The following is a 20,380-nucleotide window of genomic DNA, read 5'->3' on the forward strand; positions in this document are numbered from 1 at the left end:
CAGGTAGATACACCTGTAAATAATAGCATTTAATATACTGAGTTAGAATCTTTTGGCTAGAAAAAGAGGCTGAATGTTGCCTGTGGAACACTAACCTCCATTCACAAGATGCAGGTTCAGTTCCCGAGACGGTCTTTTTATCCAAGGGATTCTTTTTAACCCAATATAGTAAATGCTGTTATTTATGTCAATCAAAGGTGGCAGGCTGACAGAATTGTGAACGCACCACACAAAATGCCTCGGAGCATTTTGTTGTTTTTTGCATTCTGAGCCCAAATTCTGCTGACGTCAGTTTTGCCTTTCAGGCTTGGGCAAGTGTCTTTTACTATAGCCTTGGGCTGGACAAGGCCTTGTGAGTAGATGTGGTAGATGGAAACTGAAAGAAGCCCGTCGTATATATATATATATATATATATATGTGTGTGTTTGTGTAACTGTCTGTACCCCCACCATTGTTTGACAGCTGATGTTGGCGTATTTATGTTCCTATAACTTAGCGGTTCGGCAAAAGAGACCAGTAGTATAAGTACTAGGCTTACAAAGAATAAGCTCTGTGGTCGATTTGTTCAACTAAAGGTGGTACTCCAGCATGGCCACAGTCAAATGACTGAAACAAGTAAAAGAGACCAAAAGCCATGAATAGTCATAGTCGCATGGCTGGCTGCAGATAATACATATATATACACCGACACATGTACATACAACTTAATAGCTATGTACCTCTGTATGCATACATATTTAGTAGAAGGTATTGATGTGTGTGTTTATATGTAATCATGGACTTGTGTAGTGATTGGTACATGTATATTTTTGTGTAAGTGTATGTATATATATATATAGAGGGAGAGAGATTTATGTGTGGTTTGTATAAATATATATATATATCTATGAATGTATGATTGTCAATTTGTTCACCTGCCAGTTTGCAGAAGTAAATAAAGATTTTATTTTAAATTGTTGAAAAGTTTTGTTAAACAAACTCTGTGTGTGTGTGTTTGTTAGTTTATTCTTTGTATGTCTTCCATCATTGATCTATATACATCTCTTCTTTTGCACACATGACCTAAATATCTGTTCTATTATACACTCACAAAGTAAATATACGTGTCCTATGTCTTTTGTGGTGTCATCATCATCATCATTTTGATGTTCACTTTCCCACATTTTTATGAGTCACACAGAGTTTACTGAGGCAGATTTTCTACAGCTGGATGCCCTGCCTGTCACCAACCTTCACCTGCTTCCAAGCAAAGTGATATTTCCCCATGGCCAGACATGTTCCTGCAGGACATTGGAAATGAATGAATGCCACTACTTTTACTCAATTACAACTATCACGTGACATCAGACAAGGAGCCACAAACACCCCCCCCCCCCACTCACTCACACATCTCCACACACCACACAATGGCCTTCTCTTGTAGTTCCCATCAACCAAATCTACTTACAAGACTTTGGTCGGTCCAGGGCTACAATAGAGCAAACTTGCCCCAAGATGTCACACAGTGGAACTGAATCCAGAACTACATGATTGGGAGACAAACTTCTTAACTACACAGCCATCTGTGCCCCACCTCCTGTATACACACATACATACAAACATACATATATGTGTATGTTTAATGCTTCCTATTGTGCATGTATCTCTGTCTGCCTATATACCCCTTTTATGTGTCGTCTGCATATTTCATTCCCCATAATTACTTTATCAGGCTGTCAGTCAAACTTGTAATCTTGTTCATAATCATTAATCCTTGTTGCCTTAACCATTTCCTCTTTCTTACATAACAAAATCCTTAAACATGTCCAACAGGTGAACCACAACAACCATCACCAAAACACCCGTAACCCACTCACCTACCAACTCTTCTGTTACATTAATTCCACGACAACTTTCATTGCAGTAACATGATAACACTGTGAAAGTTGTCTGTTTGACATTTCCATCATAGAAAAACAAACAATCTACTTGGAATGTAAATGTCTCTTCTAACAAGATTTCTTCCAACATACAGTTCCTCTTTGTCTTTTCCTCCCCTTCATCATTCCTCTAGACTTAACTGAATAGAAAGAGAGAGAGGTGGGGGGAGAGAAATTTTGAGAACATACTCTCAAGGTACAAGGTAAGAAAGAAAATAAGGACAGAGGAAGAGAAAGGACGAGTCGGTAAGTTCATGAGTGCGTGATGAGCTTCTTTCAGTTTCCATTTACTAAATCATCTCACAAGGCTTTGGTCAGTCCAGAGCTATAATGAAAGACATTTGCCCCATGGTGCCACACAATAGGACCTGACTCCGTGTAGGTGCATGGCTCAGTGGTTAGAGTGTCAGACTCACAATCATGAGGTAGTGAGTTCAATTCTTGGACCGGTCTGGGTGTTGTGTTCTTGAGCAAGACACTTTATTTCATGTTGATCCAGCTCAGTCAGCTATAGAAATGAGTTGCAGCATCACTGGTGCCAAGCTGTATCGGCCCCTTTGCCTTTCCCTTGGATAACACTGGTGGCATGGAGAGGGGAGGCTGGTATGCATGACCGGTTGCTGGTCTTCTATAAACAACCTTATTAGGACTTGTGCCTTGGAGGGTAACTTTCTAGGTGCAAACCCATGGTCATTCAAGACAGAAGGGGGGGGGGGGTCCTTCTAAATTTACATTTCACATGGAATCAAATTTCCATCATCATCATCATCGTTTAACGTCCGCTTTCCATGCTAGCATGGGTTGGACGATTTGACTGAGGACTGGTGAAACCAGATGGCTACACCAGGCTCCAATCTGATTTGGCAGAGTTTCTACAGCTGGATGTCCTTCCTAACGCCAACCACTCCGAGAGTGTAGTGGGTGCTTTTACGTGCCACCGGCACGAGGGCCAGTCACACGGTACTGGCAACAGCTACGCTCAAAAATGTGTTTTTTTACGTGCCACCCACACAAGCCAGTCCAGCGGCACTGGCAACGACCTCGCTCGAATGATTTTCTAACGTGCCACCAGCACAAGTGCCAGTAAGGCGACGCTGGTAACGATCACGCTCAAATGGTGCTATTTACGGGCCGCTAGCACGGAAGCCAGACAGCTGCTCTGGCAATGAACACGCTCGGACAGTGCCGTTAGTGCTCCACTGGCGCAGGTGCCAGTCATCGAGTATGGTTCAATTACGATTTCACTTGCCCCAACATGTCTTCGCAAGTAGAGTTTAGTGTCCAATGAAGGAGAGGTTGGCATGAATGCCAGTGGTCGGATGTGGTTCGATTTCGATTTCAGATTTCAAATTTCATGTGTGTCTGTTTGAGTGGTTACATTCAGTCCTTGCAAGAAAATATTGCTGAGCTACAAAGAGTGATCTTCGTTGACCATTTCCTGTCAACAAATCATGAAACATGTTTTAGCTTTGAAGTATCAAAGATGTGTGGAATGAAGAGAAAAAAATCTGCTAGCAAGCAAAGCTTAACAGAAAACAGACGAAGAAGCACATCCAGCTTAATAAAACATGTCAAAAACATGAATTTTGTTTCCATTGTACGAACCACTGAACTGTGGATCAGAGTATTAAAGTCAAACCTGAAGTCAGCAAAAATAATAGGAATATTACTGTAGAGCTTGTTGACAAAACAAACAGATTAGCCATAATAAGATTTGTATTTATAGTTATTGTATTATTTGATGTTGTATCGATGTGACCAGCCATGCAATGTTATAATCCCGCAGATTATCTATCTTCAGCACGGAGAAACTTTTAAATGTCGGAATTAATTACTGGGTTTTATTCTTTTATCATTTTACTTGTTTTAGTTATTGGATGGCTACCAAACTGGGGCACCACCTTGAAGAGTAAAAGCAATCAAAGTGACCCTAGTACTGAGGGGCAGAGGGAGAGAGAGAAAGAGGTGGGGAGGGAGAGAGAGAGAGAGAGAGACATTAGGGTGCTACACAAAACATATGCGTTATTTAGCTATGGCCCTTTATACTTGGAGTTCAAATACCGCCATGAAGTAAGCTTTGCTTTTCATTCTTTTGGGGTAAATAAAATATAAACGTCAGTCATACAGCTGAGTTGATTTAATTTTCTTATAACACAATCTATACAACCAGGGCCGGCTCAAGGGACCGGCAACAAGGGACCAGCAGAAGCACTGTCCCAGGTATATGAGTTGTATTCCAATAGGGACCGTACTTCAGTTTCATAGAATATTAGTAACTGATCAAGGCTAAAATATTTTCTGGCCTTAATACATATTACTTTCGCCATGTGGTGAGAGGAATTCATTGGGGTTTGGATAATTCACCTCTGGAAACATCATTTGTTCATCATCCTTAACCAACCTTTATTCAGGGACCTTTTGAACAGGATGGGCTACTCGACCTGAAGAAAATTCTAACTAGACCCCATCTGCAAGGTCATGCACTGTTTATCTTAATATGAAATCACTATGTTGCACACACATGATTGTGATACATGTGCCTGGCGTACCCTTATCAGACGGGTAGTCATGATGGGTATATTGGGCTTCGTATATTTTACCCCAGTGTCACTTTGATGGCATGCACTGCTCTCTCACTCAATAATAATAATAATAATAATAATAATAATATTTCCCGTCGAAGACTACGTATGAGTGTTCCAGTTTTGCTGAACAACGTGCACAAATAATTTGTTTATAGGGATCAAATGGTCGTGGCGCACATTAGCTCACTTTCTCCATCAGATCAACGTTTTGAACTGGTGCACTGGGGCTAAAACATAGAGGGGACAAACAAGGACAGACAAAGGGATTAGGTCGATTACATCGACCCCAGTGCGTAACTGGTACTTAATTTATCGACCCCGAAAGGATGAAAGGCAAAGTTGACCTCGGCGGAATTTGAACTCAGAACGTAACGGCAGACGAAATACCGGTAAGCATTTCGCCCGGCGTGCTAACGTTTCTGCCAGCTCTCCGCCTTCTGTACCATTTCTGTAACAACCAACACTTCGTCGAGGTAACAATCAAAAGAGGTATCTTCCAGGGTGATTCTTGTTCACCTTTGTTATATTTGCTATAGCTTCGATCCCATTTTCTGTAGTTCTACGCAAAGTCAACGTGCATTATGAGATGAGAAAGAATGGACCTCGTCTCAACCATCTTCTTTTCATAGATGATTTAAAACTCTTCAGAAAAACTGAGCCTGGAATGAAGAGGCTGGTTGAGACTGTGCAAATGTGCAGCAAGGATACAAGGATGGCATTCGGTATCTCAAAGTGTGTGGTGCTCACTTTGAAACGGGGGGAAAGAGCAGATTGTAGGGGCATAGAATTGCCAAACGGAGAGCGAATGGAAGACTCGGATGATGATAGATACAAGTACCTTGGGATTCAGGAGTTCGACAATATCTCACCTAGATAATGAAAGACAAGGTCACTACTGCATATTTGAAGCGCCTCAAACTTCTCTTGAAGTCAAAACTCAACGCAAGGAACCTTATGACTGCTATCAACATATGGACTGCTGCTGTAATCCGCTACAGTGCATCACATCTCAAATGGACACAAGCGGAGATTAACCAACTCGATCGCACTACCTGAAAGACAATAACAATGCATAGTACCCTCCGTCTTAAGGCGAACGTATAAGGTAATCACTCGCCATATCGCGGTTCACCTATCGCGTCCTCAGTACATCGCAGATTTTTCTGGTTAATATATGCAAATTTATATCGCAGACTCCTCGGTACATCGCGGGTTTCTGCGGCCGATAGGCATTTCTAGTGTAACAATAAATTGTACACATGTCATGCGACATGATAGCTTTGACTTGCACGGTTGCTCCCACAACCATGTCGCGCACATATGGTTGTGATGCATGTGCCTGGTGTACCCTTATCAGGCAGGTAGTCATGATGGGTACATTGGGCTACATATATTTGTACCCCAGTGTCACTTTGATGGCATGCTCTGCTCTCTTACTCTATAAAAATCCTTTCTACTATGGGTACAAGGCCTGAAATTTTGGGGAAAGGAACAAGTTGATTACATCGACCCCAGCATTTCACTGGTACTTCATTTATTGGTCCCGAAAAGATAAAAGGAAAAAATCGACTCCGGTGGCATTTGAACTCAGAACGTGAAATCGGACGAAATAGCTATATGTATTTTGCCCGTCGTGCTAACAATTCTGCAATAATAATAATAAGCATAGCAACAACAATAAAAGAACAATGAAGAAATAATAGATCAGAGGGGATTTATTACTATCATAGTATAATACCAATCTTTTTTTAATATAGGCACAATGCTTGAAAGTTTGGAGGAGGGGCGAGTTGCTTTTATTGAATACTTGTCTGATACTTATTTTATAGACCCCGAAAGGATGAAAGGCAAAATCGACCTCGACGGGAACTGAACCTAGAACGTAAAAGCAGACGGAATACTGCTAATCACTTTGTCCGGCGTGCTGACGATTCTGCCAGCTTGCCAATAATAGAATCTATGTAGGGGTTTAAATGTTCCCGTTCGTTCGCAATAAATAAATGAATGAATCTCTAAGGGAAGTAACTCGCTGTAAACCACTAGAATTATCTTTCCTTTGTTTTTACTCCCACACTGTCAGTTTAGTTCCTGCCTAGCGTATGGAACACCAGAGCAAGTGATTGTTTTGGTTTTAACGATGTTTTACTTGTTCTACCTTTCGTTACTGCTGTACACTAGCGTAATATTTGCACAGGTAGAACAACAACCAACAGCAGATGCAGAGGCAAAAGTAGAAAAAGATCTCACAAAAGAGCCGGGACATCTGAAGAAATTTGGAAGTGGAAGACCCACCTATCTTATTGATGAAATTGAAGGTTTTCCGGATGCTGAAACATTCTTCTCTAAGTACGTATTTGGCTCACGTCCTCTGAAAATGAAAGGAGCCGCCCAATTGTTTCCTGCTTATCATTTGTGGACAGATAAATATTTCATGTCTCTGGACATCGACCCAAATTCCACGGTTTTGGTGGAGGAACACAAAAAAGAGAACCGCACTCTACCGGTGAAATGGATGCATTTTCAGAAGTTTGTACAGATCTATAACGACTCGAATATATATATGGTTCAAGATGTCCCGCCTTATCTCAAGTAAGTGTGAATAACAGATTTCTTTAGCTATTCATTGAATCTTCACACGCAGCACACATGCTTCTGTTTTGTTATTATTTATTGTTGTTGTTTAGACCCCCGCCTAGACTTGATCAAGGAAGTTCATGTTCAAAAACATTCCAGCTGTAACAATCACGTCTTTATTATGTATCTTCCAGACATAGTATATCTAAGACTTCATTACACTGTGCTTTGCCATTTTTTGTTAAGACGGTAGATTGTGGTGTAGAGGAGACTTGGCTGCTATTTCTGAAAGCCCAAGCGACTACGTGGAGATTCTCATTTTTGTTATAAAGTATAAGAAACTAGCAGAGTGGATCAAGCTGTCGATGGTCGAAAGAAATGTCTTCCTCTTTATAGTTTCCCATTCTACGTTTCGTATTCCATCAAAGCTTGAAGAAGGTTACCTTTTAACCAAGTTAGGGTTCCCTGCAGATAAGTACCAGTCATTAATTGGTATCAGGTCAATCGACTGTACTTCAGCGCGTATCTAATAAACGGGCCGGAGAAAGAAATCAATCTTAATTTACTTCTATTGAATGTAAAGTGCTATTATTCCTTGTGTTTCAGCGTTAGAATATCAGACAAAAGTGTCTTGTTGTATATCTTTCTGCTCTTCGCCTCCTGAGTTCAAATCGCTCCAAAGCCAACGTTTCCTTTCTTCTCTTCTGGGTCCATAGAATAACGTAACAGTCAAGTACTGGGGTCGAATTGGCGCAACTCTTTAACTTCCTGATTATTCTGTCAAATCTAATACTTATTTACTGACATTCTTTTGAATTAATCATGCCTTATCTTTTGGCTTCAGAATATCAGTGCTGTGTCTGTTTACTTTTAGTATGCCATTGTAGGATAGGTGTAAGAGACCGGATTTGGCCAGTTTGAGCAATAAACAGGTAGAATATTTTGGCTGGATATTGCTGATTTAAATGCTAAAGGGCTAAGGAATGCAAAATCCTTATTAAAAGGAAGAACAACCCTTAACACTCCTGAAGACATTACTCTTTTACTTGTTTCAGTCATTTGACTGTGGCCATGCTGGAGCACTGCCTTTAGTCGAGCAAATTGACCCCAGGACTTATTCTTTGTAAGCCTAGTACTCGTTTGTGAGGATGTACAGCATCGGTTGCCAAGTGATGTTGGGGGGACAGTTGTGTCAAGTACTGGCATCAATGTAATCGACTATCCCCCCCCCAACCCCAATTTCAGGCCTTGTGCCTGTAGTAGAAAGGATTATTATTGTTATTATTATTATTATTTATTCTGCTGAGGTTGACTTTGCCTTTCATCCTTTCGGGGTCGATAAATTAAGTACCATTGAAACACTGGGGTCAATGTAATTGACTAGTCCCCTCCTAGGCCTTGTGCCTTCAGCAGAAAGGATTATTATTATTATTATTATTATTATTATTATTATTATGGCAGTGAGTTGGCAGAGTCGTTAGCATGCCAGGCAAAATGCTTTGCAGCATTTTGTCTGTCTTTGAGTTCAAATTCTGCTGAGGTCAACTTTACCTTTCATCCTTTTGGGGTCGATAAAATAAAGTACCAGTCGAGCATGGGAACTGATGAAATCGACTTGCCCCACTCCTAAAGAACTGCTGGCGTAGTGCCAAAATTTGAAACCATTACTGTTGTTGTTGTTGTTGTTGTTGTTGTTGTTGTTCTTCTTCTTCTTCTTCTTCTTCTTCTTCTTCTTCTTCTTCTTCTTCTTCTTCTTCTTCTTATTATTATTATTATTATTATTATTATTATTATTATTATTATTATTATTATTATTATTATTATTATTATTATTTGTCGTAGTAGTAGTAGTCTTTTGACATCATTTTATTGCAATCTGAAGATTTCCCAAATTCATTTTCCTCTTTTAGACAAGATGTGATTCTTCCTTGTTGTATTCAGTGTCCTGAATTATTTGAAGAAGGGTTTGCAACCACCGTAAGTATTTACACCTCGTGGCCCTCTTTCCCTTGCTCTCTCTCTCTCTCTCTCTCTGTAACTTTGTCTGCCTTTCTTACTCTCTCTCTCTCTCTCTCTGTTTTATATTCAAAAGGACCAGATCTGGCCTCTCACATCTACCTTACAATTCATTTCTCAAAATAAGCAATCACACCATCAAAATCTCAAAGCTATGAGATAACGCATGATTAAATCAAAACAATGTGAATAAATAAGCTTTGTATTTGACGGAGGAATTTGAATGCTGAAGGATTAAAGAATTTCATGATTGTATTAAGAACATCTCTATTCTTTTGTACAGGTTATGTGGTTCAGTAGTGGAGGAACGAAGTCGGTCATCCACACAGACAATCTGGACAATATTAACTGCTTGTTTCGTGGAGATAAAGAAATAGTCTTTGTTGACCCCAAGTATCAGGATAAGGTGAGAACAAACTAATACAGAGCTTGATTAGCAATGACCAAGGTGTGTCACAACACACTCTGGTCTTTATGTGTTGCTCTTGTCTTGGTTCCACTCGCATTCACCCTTTTATGGTGTAATGCTGCTAGTCATTCTGTAGAGTTTCCAAGCTGATGTGTTTAATGTCTGAAGTTAGGGTGACAGCTCCTACCATATACGGGTAAGAGGTCTGGGTACATGGAGTAAATAAAATCGTAACATAAACAATTGAATATAAGAAATGATAATTTCTTAAAGTATGTGTTAATCCCCACGTACCCAGACTTTGTGGACACACTGTATATATTAGCAACAGAGACAGTATTAATGTCAAGAAGTAATATTTATACCTAATTAATTCCTATTAGAACAAACTTTACTGTGGTAGACATCATGAGAGAAACTCTCATTTTGGATTTTGGTGCAGAATGCATGCTTGTTTGTTTATTCCACCAGCAGTGAGATAATTCCCCACCAACTCCAGCGCTGAGACCAACAGATCATGTAATTTCAATCTTCTTTGATCTCATCAGTGAAGTTTGTTCTAACAGAAAATCCATATTTAAGTGGGAATAAATATTACCTGTTGATAGTAATACCTCCTTTGCTCCTAGTATATATCTTTTAAACAAGCTACCTGGATAATTGCTACACCAGTGCCTGTTCAGTCACAGGACTTTCTATATGTCACTAGTGTGGCAGTGAGTCGCTGCTATCACATATATACATGTATTCATCCGTCAAACCGTCCAACCCATGCCAGCATGGAAAACAGACATTAAATGATAATTATGATGATATATATATATATATATATATATATATATATATATATATATATATATATTCGGTCCATACTGTGGGTTGGTTGGTGTTAGGAAGGGCATCCAGCCATAAAACCCATGCCAAAACAGTAGCCTGGAGTAGACTTTGATTTGCCCAGCTCCTGTCAAACTGTCGAACCCATACCAGCATGGAGAGAGGACATTAAACAATGATGGTGATGATGATACATATGTGTGTGTATGTGTATATATATACATACATATATATATATATATATATATATATATATATATATATATATATATATATATATATATATATATATATATATATATATAAAAACAAATAGTAAATGAGTATATGCATATATATGTACAGGTATGTGCATACCGACATCCACCTGTATGTATAGGTGCATATCTGGGTACAGGACATTGCAAACAAAACGTAGACGAGAAAACACGCAAGCCACATAGAGAACATTCTACTTCATCAGCTACCCACGTTTTAACACCGGCGTTTCGACGAGCTTGGGCAGGACGCATCGTTAAAACGGCTCATCCCATGGACCGTAGATTAAATTTGTATACGCAAATTAAATCTTGCCATGGAGGAATGTAGTGGCGGACAAAAAACAAGACAGGAAAACAGACAGAAAAGGCTTTACGGCCAGACGAGAAAAATTATGTGTGTATGAACGCTGTGAGGCACGAACTTGAAAGGGACGAAGGTTCGCGTGTTTGCTCGGCGATAACCAAGGAAGAAAAGGATTATTGACCAGAAGCATGTGACCATGCCGGTGTAAAGGGAAGAGAGAGAGTGGTAGAGGGAGAAACAAAGGGAGGAAGTAGAAGAATAGGTGAGCAACGAGAGGAAAAGAGAAAGAGAGGAAGTACGAGGGGGAAAAAGAGATACGTAGTAGTAACAGAGGAAGAACGAGAGGGGTAAAGCGAGATACGTAGTAGTAAAGAGGAAGAACGAGAGGGGGAAAAAAGATAGAGGAAGAGAAAGAGATAGAGTAGCGTCGGAAGATATAAGTTTACGAAAACTACTTACAATTGGAGACGCCGCGTTCAGTCATGTAAAAAATAGTAAATGAGTATATGCATATATACGTACAGGTATGTGCATACCGACATCCACCTGTATGTATAGGTGCATATCTGGGTACAGGACATTGCAAACAAAACGTAGACGAGAAAACACACAAGCCACATAGAGAACATTCTACTTCATCAATCAATCTATGCATGTCTATGCAGTTTGGGTTCGTGCCAGGTAAAAGCACTACTGATGCCTTATTTCTAGTGAGACAGTTGCAAGAGAAATACCTAGCCAAGGATAAACCTCTGTACCTGGCTTTCGTTGACATGGAGAAAGCCTTTGACAGGGTCCCCCGATCCCTTATCTGGTGGTCAATGAGGAAACTTGGGATAGAAGAATGGCTAGTGAGAGCTGTGCGAGCCATGTACAGAGATGCGGCCAGTAAGGTGAGGGTTGGAAATGAGTACAGCAATGAATTCCGGGTAGAGGTAGGGGTCCACCAAGGTTCCGTCCTCAGCCCCCTATTATTTACCATAGTCCTCCAGGCAATCACAGAGGAGTTCAAGACAGGTTGCCCCTGGGAGCTCCTCTATGCTGATGACCTTGCCCTAATTGCAGAGTCACTATCAGAACTAGAGGAGAAGTTTCAGGTGTGGAAGCAAGGTCTAGAATTGAAGGGCCTTAGAGTCAACCTAGCTAAAACCAAAATCCTAATAAGTAGGAAGGTAGATAAAACACAAACCCCTTCAGGTAGATGGCCCTGCTCAGTATGTAGAAAAGGAGTAGGTAGTAACTCTATAAGATGTACCCGGTGCAAGCTATGGACACATAAGAGGTGCAGCAACATCAAAGGCAGGTTAACTAGCAAGTTAGTTTTTGTTTGTGGCAGATGTTCAGGTGCAATAAAGACTGCAAACAAACAGGAAACAACTTCTATCTCATTCCAGGGTGAAAAACTAGAGGTAGTCGATAGCTTCCGCTATCTGGGCGACCAAGTTAGTAGTGGGGGTGGGTGCGCTGAAAGTGTAGCTGCTAGAATAAGAATAGCCTGGGCAAAGTTTAGAGAGCTCTTACCCCTGCTGGCGACAAAGGGACTCTCACTCAGAGTAAAAGGCAGACTGTATGACGCATGCGTACGAACAACCATGCTACATGGCAGTGAAACATGGGCTGTAACTGCTGAGGACATACGTAAGCTCGCAAGGAATGAAGCCAGTATGCTCCGTTGGATGTGTAATGTCAATGTGAATACCCGTCAGAGTGTAAGTATCTTGAGAGAAAAGCTGAACATTAGAAGCATCAGTTGTGGCGTGCAAGAGAGACGATTGCGCTGGTATGGACATGTGGTGAGAATGGAGGAGGATAGCTGCGTGAAAAAGTGCCACACCCTAACAGTTGAGGGAACCCGTGGAAGAGGTAGGCCCAGGAAGACCTGGGCTGAGGTGGTGAGGCAAGACCTTCGTACATTGGGCCTCACCGAGGCGATGACTACGGACCGAGACCTTTGGAAATGGGCTGTGCGTGAGAAGACCCGGCAAGCCAAGTAAGATCGTTGCCAGTGCCCCTGGACTGGTTCTTGTGCGGGTGGCACATGAGATGCACCATTTTGAGCGTGGCCGTTGCCAGTACCGCCTGACTGGCTCCTGTAGGATTTTCGAGCGAGATCGTTGCCAGTGCCCCTGGACTGGCTTGTGCGGGTGGCACATAAAAGACACCATTTCGAGCGTGGCCGTTTTCGTGCGGGTGACACGTAAAAGCACCCACTACACTCTCTGAGTGGTTGGCGTTAGGAAGGGCATCCAGCTGTAGAAACTCTGCCAAATCAGACTGGAGCCTGGTGTTGCCATCCGGTTTCACCAGTCCTCAGTCAAATCGTCCAACCCATGCTAGCATGGAAAGCGGACGTTAAACGATGATGATGATGATGATGATATGTTGAGCAGTTAGTATTTTTGCATGAAAACATAATGAAACACTTACACGCACACACACACATGTGTTTATGCTTATGTACATAAATACACATACAGACATAGTCCACCAATATGTCTAACATAAGAATCATTTCTCCCTGTAGATCCACTTGAATGCCCATGGTTCATATTCAAATATTGATGTCGACAGGTAATTAAAATACTAAAATATTCTTTATAATATTTATTAATGATTTTCTTGCACAGATACACTCTTAATTGAATTATTTCTTTATACTACCATAAATTTGTATAGAAGCTTCTAAAAATTATTATCAGACTTGAAATATCATACAGTTCCTCTTAAATTTCTGTGTTCTATGAATTTATTGGTTGGCATCCTTTTTGTCGTGGGAGACAATGGAGTTGCGCATAAAATAATCTAGTCCGGTTTTTACATTTCATGTCCTAATGCATCTCCTGCTGTGGCTGTGTTGTCCTATTCTGGACAAACACTCCCTTTGGCAGGTGCTGCAAATGTAGTACTTTGATCTTTGCTAAATTAACTCTAAGGCCCTTTGATTGTAGACCTTGCTTCCACACCTGAAATTTCTTTTCTAGTTCTGGTAGTGATTCAGCAATAAAAACAAGATCGTCAGCATAAAGGAACTCCCAGGGGCAGCCAGTGTTAAATTCCTCTCACACACACACATACACACATATGCACACACATTCATATATATATATGTATATCAGCAAATCATGTGAGATCGTAGCCGTGGCCAATGCTTGTGTCGCATAACCGGCCTGTTTAAAAGTACCCTTCAATTGTTGAGTAATATGGTGTGCAGGAGAAGACCTGTTGAGTCAAGCAAAATCATTGTCATAGCTAATGCCAGTGTTGCATGACTTGCACCTGTGCTGGTGGCACATAAAAAGCACCATTTGAGCATGGTCGATGCCACTGCCGCCTGACTGGCTCCCGTGTCAGTGGCACGTAAAAAACACCATATGAGCGTGGTCAATGCTAGTGCTGCCTGACTGGCTCCCATGCCGGTGACACATAAAATGCATCCACTACACTCTTGGAGTGGTTGGCATTAGGAAGGGCATCCAACTGCAGAAACATTGCAGATCAGATTGGAGCCTGGCGCAGCCCTTGGCTTGCCAGTTCTCAGTCAAACCATCCAACCCATGCCAGCAAAGAAAGTGGACGTTAAATGATGATGATGATGAAAGATATACATAAGCATACATATATATAAATATATTTGACATCATCATCATCATCATCATTGATGTAGTCACCATTTGAACACCTGTTTTGTTCCTGTTGACATAAGTGTTTCAGAATGTTAGTTTGTCACATCAACCAATAAATACCATTTTCTAATTCAACATTCTTGTCCAACAATCTGACATGTTGTAATTACAATTGCAATCTAACTTCCCAGCCTGTGTGTTTGTCTTTCATGGGAAATTAAGTTTTATGAGTTATTTCCATTAAAAAAATTAAAAAAAGCATTTTCATAACATCATCATCATCATCATCATCGTTTAACGTCCGTTTTCTATGCTGGCATGGGTTGGACTGTTTGACTGAGGTCTGGGGAGCCAGTGGCTGCACCAGGCTCCAGTCTGATCTGGCAATGTTTCTACAGCTGGATGCTCTTCCTAATGCCAACCACTCCAAGAGTGTAGTGGGTGCTTTTTTACGTGCCACTGGCACGGGAGCCAGTCAGGGGGTACTAGCATCGGCCACGTTTGGATGGTGCTTTTCACGTGACACCAGCATATATATATATATTTGCTTCCTAACCATTATTTCAGTCCTACTGCATGGCACCTTGGGTGTCTTTTGCTATAGCCCTAGGTCAACCAATGCCTTGTGGATGCATTGCATTTGCAAGAGGGAAACTAAAAGAAGCACTATTGTGTGTGTGTGCGTGTGCACTCACATGAGTGTGTGTGTGTGTGTGTGTTTACATCTGCCTCTAATCATCTAATCTACCACTACAACTCGTTTTAATTAACTTTGTTTCTGAAACAAATCAATTAATTGTGTTCCATTTTATCTTTTCAGAATGGATTACACCCAAAACCCTGAACTGGCTGAGATTGAGTATCACCTGGGCAACATGACTTCAGGGGACTGTCTTTACATCCCCTACCTATGGTTAGTTCTTGTTATTTTTTTTTTACAACATCTAACACGATAGTAGAATGTGACCCTTTCTGTGGTAAAAGGCAAGTTTTGGTGAGAGGTGACCTACAGCGGTGGTGGGAGATGTTTTCTCTCCTTGTTTCTTTCTGTGTTCCTTTCTGTTGAAGAGCGTAGGCTCGAAACATTAAAGACTTTCTCTATTCCTGAGCATTATACTAATACATCCATTTGTTGTTTACACCACCTGTCTTCGTCTGTTGTTTTTTCATGAATTCTCCTATATATATATATATATATATATATATACACACACATACATACACACACACACTATATCCATCTTTTTATCTGTCAAGTTCTCTCTCTCTCTCTCTCTCTCTCTCTCTCTCTCTCTATATATATATATATATATATATATCTATATATATATATATATATATATATATATATATATATATATATGTACACACACTTACACACACTTTTACAAACACTTACTTATATTCTAAATATTGTTCTGTATATCAGGATCCACCAGGTCCGTTCTTATGGAAGCAATCTGGCTGTTAATGTCTGGTGGAATAATTCCAAAAACCACCTCATTGATGTCAACAAGTGCTTGAAGCCGTGTAGATATGATCTCACTTTGGCAGATGTGAGCTTTTCCTTTAGAGAGGATGACAATGATGACCTGACCGACTTTCAGTGAGTATGTCTTTCGTTGGTTCTTATATCATTCACACTCATTCTGAAATATTTTAATCTGATTCTTGACAGCTAATGTTGCAAGTATTCTTGAAACAAATCTTGAAATATTTTACACAAACTTTTAACAGCTTGCAATGACATATACTGTATTTTAGCTTGTATAATTTGTCAAAAATTAGGTTAAAAAATATGGGAGTTTCTTATACATGGATAGTATTAGAACAATTGCCACTAGGTTTTTGTTTTCTTTCTCCAAAAAGAGGGAAATTTCACTGAATTGTTTTAACTGAATTATGCAAATTCATACATTAGTCTATCTGTTTTTTTTTTTCGTGTTTTCTTTTACACAACTGATTTTATTTTAAAATTATACCAGTGTTTTTGAACTGTAGACAGACTCCCTATCAATTCAGGTTAATTGGATCCCTTTTTGCATCTGTTGGACTAAACGTATTATGTTAATTTCTTTCAGAAATAGAATGTTTGATATAGCCGAAACGAAAGACATTGAATTGGATGATATGAAACTCGTTCTGTTTGGGGTAAGTAACACCATGAAGCCTACATTAATTAATTAATGTGTGTGTGTGTGCATGCAAACATGCAAGGTAATATTTCCCAATAGGTAGAGCTGTTTTTCACATTAGAGTTACAAAATGAACAACACTGCTTGTATGATGATGATGGTTCACTGCATTTACAGTGACAAAAGTAACAAGGGATTGTCTATATGCTATGGGTGGAACAAATACCACACAGCATTTTTATTCAAATGCATATTTTTTTTTCAGTTTTATCCTCAATGTTTACATTTTTTGTTGATGTACTTCGTCAAAAGATAAACATGCTCACAGATACACAATTAACAAGCAGCAATCCTTCTTAATGTTCCAGGAGGAATTCACCCAAGAGCTGGAGCAGATGAACGCCGGTTACGGATATGTAGCCCATATAAAAAAGGTAAGGCATTTATCTTCAGATGCCTTAGACATGCATTAGTATTGTCATCGTCCTCCTCATCATCATCGTCATCATCATCATTTTCATCATCGTCATCATTTTCATCATCGTCATCATCATCATCATCATTTTCATCATTGTCATCATCATCATTTTCATCATTGTCATCATGTTATTGGCTTTAAAAGATATTGACATAAAATGATTTTTGACACGAAATGATATTTTGGCATTAAATGTTTGTTGACATTAAAATGTTTTTGACAAATGATATTTGACATTGAATGTCATTTGATGTTAAATGATATTTGACAATAGATAATATTCAACATTAAAACATCATTTTATGATAGAAACGGAAAACCCTTCCGCTGACATCTGCAATGAGTCTTGTCTCAAATTGCTGCTTAATATCAACAACATTGAAATCATAGAAGTTTAGTCATAAAATTAATATAACAAAGTTGAGAGCAAGTTTTGTTACAATATTGTTAAGACTATTTTTTCCTGTCTTTTCTTGTGCCAGTTATTTCAAAAATTTGATTTGAATGGAGATTTGAAGATCACCGAAGAAGAACTGAAATCTCTACTGGATGTGGTATGTGTCTTTTAACTACAAATGTTTCAGTTTACATTTAGGGTAGACACTTGGCCGTTGCCAGTACCGCCTGACTGGCCTTCGTGCGGGTGACACATAAAAGCACCCACTACACTACTTGAGTAACTCCCAGGCCATCATGGCTTGTACCCACAACAAACTCTCTGTAGAAATCTAATATTATTTTCCTGCTGACAGCATTGTCCAACAGGTGGTGTACTGTGAGAGCCAAGCAGTTCTTGTATGATTAGTACATTAACTGCTGTGTTATAGGTTTGTTAACTATACTATACTGTGTTATACCATACTACCATGTATATAATTGTTAACTGATGTATAAACTCTTGGATTTGGTTGATGGTAATTATAAATTGGTGTTGTGTGATTATTAATCTATATTTAAGAGATGAGGAATTATGTACAATATTTACATTATTTACATTTGACGGATATTTGTCCTACGCCATATGCTCACTGGCATATGGCATAGTGGTTAAGATTCCGAGTTCGATTCCAAGCAGTGACCTGAAGAATAATAATAATAATAATAATAATAATAATAATAATAATAATGACATCGAAAAATACCTTAGGTATGAGAACCCAGGTTCAAAATTTCCCTAAGACACCTGATGACGGCTGGAGGGTATATCAGCCGAAACGTTGTTAACAACAAACAAGGTGAGGACTAATACCCGTCAAATGTAAATAATGTTCTAATTGTTAGCTAATGTGTTGATTTGTTGGTGTTGTGTGATTATTAATGATTTAATTGGAAGATATCAACTGATGTTTCTGTTGATTCTCCCTCTACTTGCTTCTGACTTTTTATATTTTGTCTCTTTCATTTCAGACATGGGAAGAGTGTATGGATCTTATCATTGACCTTAGCCATCTCATCGAGGCTATCCAAAAAACATCGAAAATGTCACATGAAGAATTATGAATGGCCTGTCTCTTCTAGGGACTAACTTGAGGTGGAAATGGTCTAAAATCTCACTCGCTGCATTATAGGCAATTCATCACAAAATATTTATGGGTCAAACAAACCTTTCATGAACTTCATCCCAAAACATTTAGATATTTAATATCTCAATTAACCCTCATCAATCAGAATTTCTTTGTAGGGGGAAAGCAAAAGAAATATGCAGCTCAGCCCAATGTTAAATTTATATCTTGGGTAAGAATTTCAAATTTAAATTTCTATGAAAAAATTTGGGGTTTTCCTTTTTAAATTTTTCAGAAGTGGGTGTTTGATCCTTCATTTATTTATTTATATTTTTAATTACCTACTGAGGAGAGAAAGGCAGTGCCCATGGCCCTTTACGGAGCCCCTGTGATTCGAGTGGAGGGACAGAGTGTATCTTCAAATCAGAGATATGATCTGAATGCTTGCTGTAGAATTGCCTCTGTTAAAGGTACCCGTGGACTAGGTGGTGATGTTAACCTGGACATCATATTGTGTCTGTGACCTTGTGTGTTCCTTCATCATTGTCACAAACCCTTTTTGGAGCATTTATAGAATTGTTTTTATTTTTTTGAATGGTGGCTTAGCAAAAATACTTTTATTTTGCACATATGCTTTTGTAAAAAGAACAATAAACACATTAAAACATCTTTCAAGTTTCCTTTTGTACCTGATACAATGTGCGTGTACATACATACACAGATGTTTCTGTTTGTGCTTTTATATATATATATATAAATATATATATATCAATATATATATATATATATATATATATATATATATATATATATATATATATCATCATCATCATCATCATCGTTTAACGTCCGCTTTCCATGCTAGCATGGGTTGGACGATTTGACTGAGGACTGGTGAAACCGGATGGCAACACCAGGCTCCAGTCTGATTTGGCAGAGTTTCTACAGCTGGATGCCCTTCCTAACGCCAACCACTCAGAGAGTGTAGTGGGTGCTTTTACGTGTCACCCGCACGAAAACGGCCACGCTCGAAATGGTGTCTTTTATGTGCCACCCGCACAAGCCAGTCCAGGGGCACTGGCAACGATCTCGCTCGAAAATCCTACAGGAGCCAGTCAGGCGGTACTGGCAACGGCCACACTCAAAATGGTGCATCTCATGTGCCACCCGCACAAGAACCAGTCCAGGGGCACTGGCAACGATCTTACTTGGCTTGCCGGGTCTTCTCACGCACAGCCCATTTCCAAAGGTCTCGGTCCGTAGTCATCGCCTCGGTGAGGCCCAATGTACGAAGGTCTTGCCTCACCACCTCAGCCCAGGTCTTCCTGGGCCTACCTCTTCCACGGGTTCCCTCAACTGTTAGGGTGTGGCACTTTTTCACGCAGCTATCCTCCTCCATTCTCACCACATGTCCATACCAGCGCAATCGTCTCTCTTGCACGCCACAACTGATGCTTCTAATGTTCAGCTTTTCTCTCAAGATACTTACACTCTGACGGGTATTCACATTGACATTACACATCCAACAGAGCATACTGGCTTCATTCCTTGCGAGCTTACGTATGTCCTCAGCAGTTACAGCCCATGTTTCACTGCCATGTAGCATGGTTGTTCGTACGCATGCGTCATACAGTCTGCCTTTTACTCTGAGTGAGAGTCCCTTTGTCGCCAGCAGGGGTAAGAGCTCTCTAAACTTTGCCCAGGCTATTCTTATTCTAGCAGCTACACTTTCAGCGCACC

The 20,380-nt window shown here is 39.9% G+C and overlaps 1 protein-coding gene across 2 annotated transcripts; it reads left to right on the forward strand.

Moving 5' to 3' along the window:
- Positions 1-2,625: 2,625 nt before the first annotated feature.
- On the forward strand, positions 2,626-19,309 carry LOC106880870 (jumonji C domain-containing protein 5). Of its 2 annotated transcripts, XM_014931022.3 has the most exons (10): positions 2,626-7,094; positions 8,990-9,056; positions 9,379-9,501; positions 13,427-13,473; positions 15,346-15,438; positions 15,955-16,131; positions 16,607-16,676; positions 17,029-17,094; positions 17,621-17,692; positions 18,546-19,309. In XM_014931022.3, exons 1-10 carry the CDS (start codon positions 6,643-6,645, stop codon positions 18,636-18,638), a joined length of 1,260 nt encoding a protein of 419 aa, XP_014786508.1. In that variant the 5' UTR covers positions 2,626-6,642; the 3' UTR covers positions 18,639-19,309. The 2 variants fall into 2 exon arrangements, with proteins under 2 accessions (XP_014786508.1, XP_052827307.1); XM_052971347.2 differs by lacking the exon at positions 9,379-9,501 and having other exon boundaries at positions 6,548-7,094.
- Positions 19,310-20,380: the final 1,071 nt, after the last annotated feature.

This window comes from Octopus bimaculoides, chromosome 10 (genome assembly GCF_046866305.1).
Source record: "Octopus bimaculoides isolate indiv1 chromosome 10, ASM4686630v1, whole genome shotgun sequence".
Lineage (NCBI taxonomy): Eukaryota > Metazoa > Mollusca > Cephalopoda > Octopoda > Octopodidae > Octopus > Octopus bimaculoides.